At 35.1% G+C, this 12,117-nt stretch overlaps 1 protein-coding gene across 1 annotated transcript in view; it reads left to right on the forward strand.

Annotated features, from left to right (window-relative positions):
• NDC80 (NDC80 kinetochore complex component) overlaps positions 1-12,117 on the forward strand; it is a 47,673-nt gene that overhangs the window by 15,211 nt on the left and 20,345 nt on the right. The window contains exons 8-12 of the mRNA XM_032421343.1: positions 1,102-1,195; positions 2,404-2,510; positions 3,259-3,403; positions 6,596-6,801; positions 11,865-12,017. Coding sequence (XP_032277234.1) covers positions 1,102-1,195; positions 2,404-2,510; positions 3,259-3,403; positions 6,596-6,801; positions 11,865-12,017 — 705 coding nt within the window. The remainder of the gene's footprint in view (positions 1-1,101; positions 1,196-2,403; positions 2,511-3,258; positions 3,404-6,595; positions 6,802-11,864; positions 12,018-12,117) is intronic.

The raw sequence follows: 12,117 nt of genomic DNA on the forward strand, positions 1-12,117 counted from the left end.
ATCCTAAAGGTTAAACCAGTAAGTTATTCTTGCTATTTTAGCTATTATTTCAAATGACAATATACAGAGCAGCATTTTGGAAATTATAAAGTGCTGCTCTGTATAGAATATTATAAAAAAATATTTTAAAGAAGGTTATCAAAGTACCCAATTTCACCAAATTCTGAGCCTCACCTTTGTGGATCCAGAAACTCAATTTGTTAGTAGCAGAGCATTTGACTGCAGAAATTTAATTTGTTTTTTAATCTGCAAAATCAAAATTAACAAAGCTTAAACTGATTCACTGTCACCAAATTCACAAGAGACTGATCTGAAATAGAATGAAAATGTATTATTTTATCATCAGTGGTATATCTTTCCAGTTACAGGAATACTCATACTGCCTATTCAGGGTAACCTTTCCATATCAACCAAGTAATACAAAGGTTGGTTAGTTGGCGGAGAATCAGCACAAAGGGAATTGGTTTGTCTTGAGGGATATTTATTTATCAGCCATCCTCACCTCCTGACAAAGCATGCATCTTCAGTGACCGAAACACCTCATAACTGCAGAATATAGTGTTACTTTCTCTTGGATAAATATTAAGAATGCTAATATTCTGCTATTTAGATCTCTACTAACCATGCCATTTTTTTAGACGGAAGTTACAGTGTAACTATAGCCTTCATTCTGATTTTCACAGCTAGACTTAGTCAGTTTAATTGGACTTAGATCATCATCAGTTCATTTAAGTTTTTAATAAGGTTGATTGCATAAAGATGAATGTGTATTTTATGTTGAATTATATTTATTAATAAGCTTCCTTGTTTGACCTCAAAATTCTGAAGGTATGGTTTCTTTACCGTTTACTAATTTTAACCTTTATCCAAATTTAAGTGTTCTTTATTATCCTCATTCACATTAGAAGTAGCAGACTAAGTCTGTGCAGCATAATTAATGATATATCCTCGGTTTGTGTCTCATTTATAGGAGTTCTTATAACTACTTAGTATTCCTGACTTTTCTTTTTTTAATTCAAATTTAAATTTTCACTTAGAAAAATGAAACAAACTAAATAGAGAATAATAGCTTTTTTTTTTTAATGTGCTTAACCCAATCAGTTGTTTTTGGACTACACCATAAAATGCTATGAGAGTTTCATGACTGGTGCTGACAGTTTTGAAGAGATGAATGCAGAGTTGCAGTCAAAGCTGAGTAAGTGTTCTCATTCCTAGTGTGCTTGCTTAGTCATGTATTAAACTCTGTTCGTGGAGTTATAACTAATTTTATATGAGCTACTCTAAATGTGTTTGGATGCCTACTAATTTTTGTCTTCATTGTTTCTTTGGTGAAGAGAAGTGATAGTTAAGCAGAAAGAATACCAATTTTGGAGTCAGACCTGAGGCAAAACCTCTTCCTGGCTACGTGACTTTAACAGATTACTTAACCTGTCTAACAAAGTTTTGCAAGATTAGGTGGCCATGTACATAAAGTATCAAACACACTACCAGGAACACAGAAGATAATCAGCGAATGTTATTCCTATGATATTCTTGCTTTACTGTTTGAGAAATTAAAGTACCAATTAATCAAAAGACCTAAGGTCCCTTCAAAATGTGTGGCAGACAGTTAGTTAATGGACTATTATATTTCCAAAGAAAGAAATTGTTTATGTTTCCACTCTGTTTTAACCTAGGGACATTCAGTGTTTACTAGCTAACTCTAAAATGTTCCAGAGGAATTAATTTAATTGTTTTTTTCTTTTATTGAAATAGTCTTATATGTAAAATGGTAGAATGGTGGGTAAAACAGATAAATTTAAGATGTATAAAACTATTTCTCCAATGAAATCAATCAAAACAGGAGAATATCACCTTGCCAGTATTGGCACAAAAGGTAAAAACATTTCTCCTATGTTCGCATTGGACATATCTTCCTGAAATAATAGGACAATTTCAGCTTGTCGACGTAAGAAAAGGAGCAAGGTAAATGAAGTTTCATTTTGAAAGAGGAAAATTCATAGTGATCTAATATAAAAAGCATTTAGTGAATTCATTTACTCACACAGTATTTATTGTATATCTACAGTGGGCAAGCCACTATTTAGGCACAGAGGATACAGTAATGAATAAGAGATAGAAAATCCCTGCCCTGTGAGGTTACCTCTACTACAGATAATAATCAAATAAACAACTATAAATCAAAGGTTGATAAGTGCTATGAAGAAAAATAAAGCAAGTAAGAGGATAGAAAGTGTAGTGAAGGGAAAGGTTTGCTATTTTAGAGGGTAGGATATCCTTAACTGGTAGCATTTTGAACAGAGACCAAGACGGAAGTAAGGGAAACAGCAATGGTGAAGACCTGGGGAAAAATGTTTCTAGGCAGAACTGAGATCTTACTAAGTTTTGGGGTTTTCTCTCCAGAGGATTTATTTAATGTTGATGCTTCCAAGCTGGAATCATTAGCAGCAAAAAACAAAGCATTGAATGAACAGATTGCAAGATTGGAACAAGAAAGAGAAAAAGAACCGGTTAGTAAACATGTTTATTTCATCAATAGGCCTATATACTTAGCTCTTTTGGACTCTTGGATCTCCTTAAAGAATACCAGCTGTTTCTTTATTAAAAAATAAATAAATAAAATAACAAAATAAGCTTCTTAAAAATTAATTTTTTTACATAGGACAGAACTCCCCATGAAAACATGTTTGGTATCTCTAGAGCTTTGTTTTCCCTTGTGATCTATCAGTCTTGAACTAATGGTGTTCAGAATATGATGAAAGAGTCTTACCTATTTACATAAGACCAAAAAGATCTTTTGAACAAGATCCCCATGTTATACACCTCTAGGGAGCACAATTTACAAGAAGTCCTGAGTTATGTAGTTAGTGAAAAAGGAATGGTGATAAGTGGGTTTATGTAATATACTGTATTCTAAGGGCTTTCTAAAAGCTAAATGATAATATCCAGATACCTAATTTTATTTGGGGTATTATATTACTGAAGTGCCCAGACTGTTCTGTAAAATATCAGATTTTAAATGTTTGTGCTTTTTAATTCTGGCCCTTGACTTTTTGTATCCCAAACTGACTTCCTGAAAAGTACATCTTCTTAATTAGGTAATAACAGCAAAGTTCCCTTTTAGTTCTTTGGCTTCCTCTAAAAGGGATAGGAAACGCTAATACACCTTTTTCTAAGATGAATTTAAATAATATTGTGTTATTTTCAAGTAAAGGAATGGTTATCAATTAGAATAATATGGTTTTTTTTCTTTTAAAGAATCGTCTAGAGTCATTGAGAAAATTGAAAACTTCCTTACAAGCAGATGTTCAAAAATATCAGGCATACATGAGCAATTTGGAGTCTCATTCAGCCATTCTTGACCAGAAATTGAATGGGCTTGATGAAGAAATTTCTAGAGTAGGTAAGCACAACCAATGCTAAAAGAGGACATTCATACTGGAATGGGGACCTGCCTGGGTTTTAATCACATACAGAGACAGCTTTGTCATCCATATTGTTTTTCCTTTAATGGTGAATGGCTATAGCAGGCCACCAAGTTTTCAATGCCTTCTACATGTATTAGTTTTCTGAGGCTGCTATAAAAAAATACCACAAATTTGGTAGATTAGAACAATAGAAATTTGTTCTAAAGGCCAGAAGTCCAAAATTTATTATGGCCAAGCTTCCTCCAAAGACTCTAGGGGAGAATTCATTCCTTGTCTCTTCCAGCTTCTCTTATCTGATGGTATTCCTGAGCTTTTGGCCATGTCACTCCAATTTCTACCTTCATCTTCACATTGCCTTTTCTCTGTATGTGTGTCTCCTCTTCTGTTTGTGTCCATTTCTCATAGCCTCTATCTTTTAAGGACATTTATGATGGCATTTAGGACACACTAGATAATCCAGGGCAATCTCATCTCAAAATATTTAATGTAATCATATCTGCAAAAACCCCTTTTCCAAATAAGGAGATGTTTACAAATTCCAGGGATTAGGATTTCATATGTTTGGGTGACCATTATTTAACCTGCTACATGTTTTCAGGTGTCTGATTTTTTAAAGCTAAGAGGGACCTAACCTAAAAACATATGCTGCCTAATATAAATATATATTCTATTCCACCTTGTAATTAATAAGCCAGATTCTTAATTCTCTGCTGGCTTCAGGCTGCTACAATTGTCTTATCCTCCCTCACTACCTTCTAAGCCACTTGGCAGCTTAAGCTGTTTGAAAAGTAAGATGGAGGGGCGCCTGGGTGGCTCAGTCGTTAAGCGTCTGCCTTCGGCTCAGGTCATCGTCCCAGGGTCCTGGGATCGAGCCCCGCATCGGGCTCCCTGCTCGGCGGGAAGCCTGCTTCTCCCTCTCCCACTCCCGCTGCTTGTGTTCCCTCTCTTGCTGTGTCTCTCTCTGTCAAATAAATAAATAAAATCTTTAAAAAAAAAAAAAGAAAAGTAAGATGAAAATACTACAATTCTTTGGAAGCAAAAGCCCAATTAAAGAAAACATATTTATATCCTGTGTGTTCCTAATCTTGTTTTTCATAAGCACATATCAATCATAATCATAAAATTGAAAATACTGTAACACATGGATTGATGTTTCTCTACTGCCAGAAGGAAAGCAAAGTATTCATAAATCACAGAGCCATTGGATGGCAAAATGAATAACTCTATGGACCTATTGTACTATTTTTCTAGGTGTTTGCTTCAGTTTTATTCTTGTAGGATTTTACAGGCTGTGTCTGTCCCACAAGGGTTTGTGTAGATAGTCCCTAGGATATTTGATTTAATGCTTAGTATTAGTAATATTAACCATCCATCAAGTCAAAGATAATTACATGGAGTATTTGCTTAAATCAGGTTATTTTTTTTCCAAATAACTCTGATTACATATATTAGATTTTCTCTAAACCAAGCTTTTAAATAATTTACACTTGGCCCCTAATGTTTGTTCTCCATGATGACAAGAAACCATAGACTAATTTTTTATTATAGCAATATTTGTAATGCAATTAAATCAATACTTTATAATAGCCTGTCTTCCTCATTGGTATTTATCAAGAGAATTTTCGTACTTCCTACTTTTCTTGTGAGAATTTTTTTCCCAGTAATTGCAAGTGAAAGAGGTGAGAGATATATTTTAGCGATCATTTGCCATTCCAGATTGATTTAGTTTGTGATAATAATTTGATAATTTAGCCTACGATGCTTTTGTTCTGAATATTTTAACTTTCATGATTATTTAAAGTCACTCGTGGCCAAGAATCAAAGAGACCTATTAAAACTGTATGGAGACAGACAGAAAGGAAAGGAAGGAAGGAAGAAAGAAAGAGAGAGAATAATGTACATTGTGGATTTTTTGTGCAGATTCCTGTGATAAATGTATAAAGTTATACTTCAGCTATTTTTATTTTGAGCTCAAGTGTGGAACTTTCCAAGTACAGTGCTACAAATGAGTTATAACAAAACCAAGATCTTGATCCTGTCAGCCCATGGAATGATTGTCTTGGCCCCTTTGGTCATGCATATTCTAATCCATCTACCCCAGCCTGCTTAAAAGTACTATCCTATTCTTTATAAGCTACGAATAACAGGTTGGAAAACACCATCCTGTATAACCCCAAATATTTTAAGTTTGATAACTTTTCTTGCCCATTGTATAATCATTTGCTGTTTGTAAGTACCATTTTGTCTTAGTAAAATAATATAGTCATTCTTGCTTACAAATTTTGGTAAATAGAGGGGTGCCTGGGTGGTACAGCCAGTTAAGCGTATGACTCTTGGTTTCAGTTCAGGTCATAATTTTGGGGTCCTGGGATCAAGATCGAGCCCCACATCAGGCTCTGTGCTCAGTGTGGAATCTGCTTAAGATTCTCTTTCTCCCTCTGCCCCTCCCACCTGTACTTGCACGTGCTCTCTCTCTCAAATAAATAAATCTTTAAAAAAAACAAACAAATTTTGGTAAATAGAGCAAGAACTTAACCACTGTAGTGACTTAATATTTGATCAAACTACTGAAAATGTCAGTGAAATAATAAAGTGATGTATTTGAACATAAATATTTTTATATTTGTGAAAAACTTGTGGGTTTTCTGACTTATTGCAGAGAATCATGCTGGAGTATTAAAAGCATTCGAACTGATCATTGGCAGACTATCCCTCTCAGGTGTAATAATTCTTAATCCTAATCATTATGTGTGAGGCCATATTTTTTTCATGTAGCACTTTCTGAAAATCATACAAGCCAATAAGGAAGTAAGTTTCTAACATAAAACTTTAATTGTATCATCTTTCAGGAATGTTATTACCAAAGTGGGATCAAATAGAATCACCCCCAAAAAGAGAAGAGAAAAATATACATGTAAATAACCTGGAAATTTAGACCTATTAATCAAGTCTCTTAAATAATGGCATCGGAGCACCTGACTGGCTCAGTTGGTAGAATGTACGACTCTTGAGCTTGGGGTTGTGAGTTTGAGCCCTACACTGGGTGTAGAGACTGAGTTAAAAAAATTAAAATCTGGTTCAACAATGTTTTAAAAATAAATAAATAATGGCCTCAATTTCTTTGTAGGAATTGAAAGAACTTAACAAATTTGTTTTCTTTAATGCAGAACTAGAATATGAAACAATGAAACAGGAGAATACTCGCCTACAGAATATTGTCGATAACCAGAAGTACTCAGTTGCAGACATCGAGAGAATAAATCATGAAAGAAATGAACTGCAGCAGACCATTAATAAACTAACCAAGGACCTGGAGGCTGAACAACAGCAGTTGTGGAATGAAGAGCTAAAATATGCCAGAGGCAAAGAGGCGGTATGTCATACCATTTCCAGAGTGGCAACTTAGAGCTGACATTTGTAAAGGTCTATCCCTGTTAAGAAAAACTGAGTGGGTAGAATAAATTGGCTAAGAGTTAAAACTTTTTAACATTGACATTTTACTAAAACACACTCATCCCTTTATGTCAATTCAGTAACACCCCAATTTCTCTCAGTCAGATTTAAGGTAGCCTGTACTTTTTAGCAGTGAACCAAGAAATAAGCAAAAATGTCTTTAAGTACATGAAAATAATGTTCATAAATCACATGCCTTTTATTCTAGAAGAGGATATGAGTCGATTCTTCATTTACCTAGTCACTATTCAAACATTTGTTTAACATCTGCTGTGTGCCACTTCCCATGCTGAGCTTAGAAGAATAAAGATAAAAAGACAGACTCTCCCCTCAAGAAACTTCCAATCTAGTTGATATGAGACCATGAGATCAGACCTCTAAAAGATGTTTGCACAGGGTATTAAGGAAGCATATAGTATTCCTAACCCAGATGTAGTGTCTGTGGTGTGGGAAGATGTATGAGGTGATTTTTAGAAAGGTTTCCTTGAAGAGATAATACCTGAACTGAATTGGGAAGTGTAAGTAAGTTATCTTGGCAAGGGTAGGGGAGTCAGCAAACAAGTATATGGGAAAGCTCAAAGAAAAAATTGCGTGTTGTACTCTGGCATCAGAATCTTTTCATATGGCTGGAGCTTAATAGCAAGGGATAGGGGCACAGCAAAAGAGAAGACTCAAGAGAAAAAGCACAGACCAGACAATAAAGATTCTTTTCATATTTAAAAGTTTAGGCTTTATTCTGAAAGCTCCAAGAAGCCCTTAAGATTTTTAAACAGATACTACATTTCAGAAAGATCTCATTTTTGGTCATGTGAAAAATGGATTGGAAGGGAGCAAAACAGATAAGGATCTGTGGCAGTAATATGGTGAGAAGTTATGAGCTGAATTTAGATAATGCTAGTGGAGATTCAAAGAAGTGGGTGACTTCTGACTACTTAGGAGGTAGAGGGAATAAGACTTGATGAAAGAAAAAGGGTGCATTCACAGTGTCCAGTTTGGGCAATGGGGCAAGCAATAGTACCGCTCACTCCAAAATAGAAGAGAAGTGGCCAGTCAGGAATAGAGATGGTATGCTGAACCTGTTATGTCCATGGGGCATTCTAATAGGGTATTGTTCTGTGAGTCTGAACCTCAGCATAAAATATGAGGGTTTGCATTGTAGACTAAGTAAAAATCAGAATGTATTGTGATTGAAACCACAAGAGTAGATGAATTCACCAAGGAAGAATGCAGGAGGAAGGGAGCACCAGCATCTTAAAGTGGACAAAGGTCCCTTAAGAGAGGCCTAAAAGTAACTGAGGACTAGCCAGAGAGGTCAAGAGGACAGAAGCTGAAAAAGGAAGTCAGGAAGGAATTAGCAGTATCAAAGGCAATAACGGGATTTAAAAGTTTCTGTCAGATTTGGTAACAGCAGTCACTAGTGACCTTCACCAGAATCAAAGTATTTGACTTCATTTCAGTTTTAGAGGTAGCACATTATCCTTGTAGATAACATTGTTGAGAAATTGGGCATATTGGCCATATGAATTTCTAGATAAAGTTTATCCTTATTTTTGTTGGCAGTCCCTTATAAATATTCTATACTTCTGCCTTGCTAGCTGTGCACTCTTTACTCTTACCTTTTAATGTAGCTCTCAGTAGACAAGAACTTTTTCTTAATGATTTAGCATAATCATGAACGTGACACCAGTATATTCTAAAACAACAATAAGTTTTTTTTGTTTTTTTTTTTAAAGATTTTATTTATTTATTTGAGAGAGAGAATGAGATAGAGACAGAGAGAGCATGAGAGGGGGGAGCGTCAGAGGGAGAAGCAGACCCCCCGCTGAGCAGGGAGCCCGATGCGGGACTCGATCCAGGGACTCCAGGATCATGACCTGAGCTGAAGGCAGTCGCTTAACCAACTGAGCCACCCAGGCGCCCTAAAACAACAATAAGTTAACAGGTTGTCTAGGGACCAAATAATATTTTTCTATCAAATAGTTCCAAAGTGATTTTTTTCTGCTATATACACTATTGCATTCCTAAGAAAAGTTATGTAAGTTAAGACTCTTTTAAGAAAAGGTAATAAATCGTGTCTTTCAAAGGGCTCTCTCTCTCTCTCTCTTTTTTAATGGAAAAAATAAACTAGAGAGTTTCAAAATTAAATTTTGAAGTTTTCTACCCTAGTATTTTCAGTTACAATGTTTGTTTATTGGTAGGTATAGTACTAAAATTTATACCTCACTGAGAAAAATTTAGTCTCTGTTTTGCTCCAGAGGTAATGGCATTTTTTATCCTATTACTTCCAGCACTTTCCTTAATACATTATTTCTCATATTTATCACTATTGTTAAAATAAAAAAGTAGATCAAACAAAGCAGCTCTTTTTGCCCAAAGAGACAATATTGGTTTTTCATCCTGGTCACCTTATAAAGTACATTATAGGCATGATACAAATGGTTTCTTAATCAGTCAGGTTTTAACTATTTTGTATTTTTAAAAATCTGTATTTTGCACACCTACAAATGTAATTTTTCATGTGCAGTAAACTTTGCCTCCTTTTTTTAATCCCTGTCTCACCATACTTTTGCTTTGCCTTGACTATCTTTACTCCCTCATCCTAACCCTCTAGGTAATCTCTGTCCCTGTGTATTAAGGAGAAAGATAGACATTTATAAGAAGTAGACTGTAGGGGCACCTGGGTGGCTCAGTCATTAAGCATCAGGTCATGATCCCAGGGTCCTGTGATTGAGCCCCACATTGGGCTCCTTGCTCAGCGGGAAGACTGCTTCTCCCTCTCCCACTCCCCTTGCTTGTGTTCCCTCTCTCGCTGTGTCTCTCTCTCTCTGTCAAATACATAATATCTTTAAAAAAAGAAGAAGAAGTAGACTGTAGTGGTGATCCCAAAAGTCTTTGAACCTAGAATTTGGTAAACCTGTATTTTAACCCTGGATTTTCCATCACATATCTGTGTGAACTCAGCATGTTATTTAACCTCTCATAGCCTCGGTTTCCTTATTAATAAAGTGAGGTATGGTTAAACTACATCAGTGAATCTGAAGTGAGTTCCTTCAACAAACATTAATATATTTTATCTCTCAAGCACTGTGTGGGAATGGGGAAGTTATGAATCTCTGGACCAGGTGAGCTCTTGAGTTTAGTTGGCTAAGATTAGCTGTATAAATGCTATTCTTTATTTTGGAGGATCAGGCTGAAAGAAGAAAATTATATGGGAAATAGGTAAGCAGTGATCTGATTAGGGCAGAGTAAGCCATACACAGTGAGAAGAAAACCTTAGGGTACTAGATGAAAGAGATTAAAGAATGACAGCAGAATGCAAAAATTTAACATCAACATTTGATCCATCATCTTTTTTTCTGAGTTCATTTTTATTCCACATGCCACCTCTGGCTGATAGTAGCCTTCTGGATCTCTATGTTGAAATAGAGAGCCAGCATCTGCTGATCAGGAAAATGTGTGATCAGTTTTCACTGTCTGAATTGCTTGTGGGAAGAATAAATGTGCCACACATTTGCTCTCCCTGCAATTAGACTGGTAAAGTGCATGGGCTTGTGAAAACTGTTTTCATTTAAATAAAATCCTAGTGAAGAACAGAAGCAACTACCTATAAAACCATTTAGTAAAAGAACAAACAGAGCTACACATTTTAGTAATCCCTGAAGAGCTACTATATTACAAATTAGAGTAGTTGAAATTATTTCCTGATTCATTAATAAGAATTCTTAAATTAGGGGCACCTGGCTGGCTTAGTCTGAAGATCCTGCGACTCTTGATCTTGGGGTCATGAGTTTGAGCCCCACTCTTGGTGTAGAGATTACTTAAATGAATAAATAAATAACTTTAAAAAATCTTAAGTGTAGGGCGCCTGGGTGGCTCAGTTTGTTAAGCGACTGCCTTCAGCTCAGGTCATGATCCTGGAGTTCCGGGATCGAGTCCCACATCGGGCTCCCTGCTCAGCAGGGAGTCTGCTTCTCCCTCTGACCCTCCTCCCTCTCATGCTCTCTGTCTCTCATTCTCTCTCTCGCAAATAAATAAAATCTTTAAAAAAATCTTAAGTGTAATATATAAGTAGCATTGCTTTTGAGAGCTGATAAATTTTTGGAAATTACAGATTAAGCAAGTTTCAATGGGTGCTCTTCCCCCATTGCATTCTTTCACTCAAAGTGTTCAGTTTTGTGGATAGGTAACAACAGTGAGAAACTATGTATGTATTAAATGGAGGAAGCAGTATGAAAATAAATTGTCTAGACTCTGCAAATTCATTTATTTAATCAAATATTAAGTACTACTAAATGCCAAGTACTGTTCTGAGTCCTGAGGGGACTGTTTTCATGGAGCTTACAATGAAAGTAAATTAAATAAGTAATATCAGATAGTAGTAAGTGCTATGAATGAAAATAAAGAGGATTGAGAAATTCAGAGGGCTATATTATAGCAAAAGCCTTTCTGATAATGTAATTTGAACAGAGCCCCTGAAGACAGGGAAGGAGACCAGGAAATATGGAATTGTTATTAAAATATTTTTGTTAAAATAACATTTGTGACTTAAATTATTATATTTCACTTATTTTGGATAAATGAAATATTTTATTTTGTACATTGACAATACTAAGGTTTGTTTAGTTTCATAATTTTTCTGACACCTTAAAAAGTAAATTTTAGTTAATACCTAGATACTGATTCTCATTCCAAACTATTTGTCCGGTAAATGAAAGAACAGTGGTATATTGCTTACTAATTAATTACAGTTTTTAAATTATCCCACAGATTTAGTGTGAATAAAACCTTTCATTCTTTTATTTTATATATACCTTTGTATTTTATTTTGAAACTGCCACCCTTACTACTAAAATAAACCAAATTACTAAACTACAAAAAACACTATAATTTTTATGTGTAATTGCAGAAATGTCAATTGAAAACCATATGGAATGGGGCTGTTTGGTTTACTTTAATGTTTCTTTTTGTGTTCTCTTTTTACAGATTGAAACACAGTTATCAGAGTATCACAAGTTGGCCAGAAAATTAAAACTTATCCCTAAGGGTGCTGAAAATTCCAAAGGTTATGACTTTGAAATTAAGTTTAATCCTGAAGCTGGAGCCAACTGCCTTGTCAAATACAGAGCTCAAGTTTATGTAAGTAATCACGAGTACTTCCAAAGATTTTTAAATGATATGACTAATGTCTTGTTCATTGATTTATAAGTAAGAGTTTAAACTTTAGCATGTTCATAAC

Source organism: Phoca vitulina, unplaced genomic scaffold (genome assembly GCF_004348235.1).
Source record: "Phoca vitulina isolate PV1807 unplaced genomic scaffold, GSC_HSeal_1.0 scaffold24, whole genome shotgun sequence".
Lineage (NCBI taxonomy): Eukaryota > Metazoa > Chordata > Mammalia > Carnivora > Phocidae > Phoca > Phoca vitulina.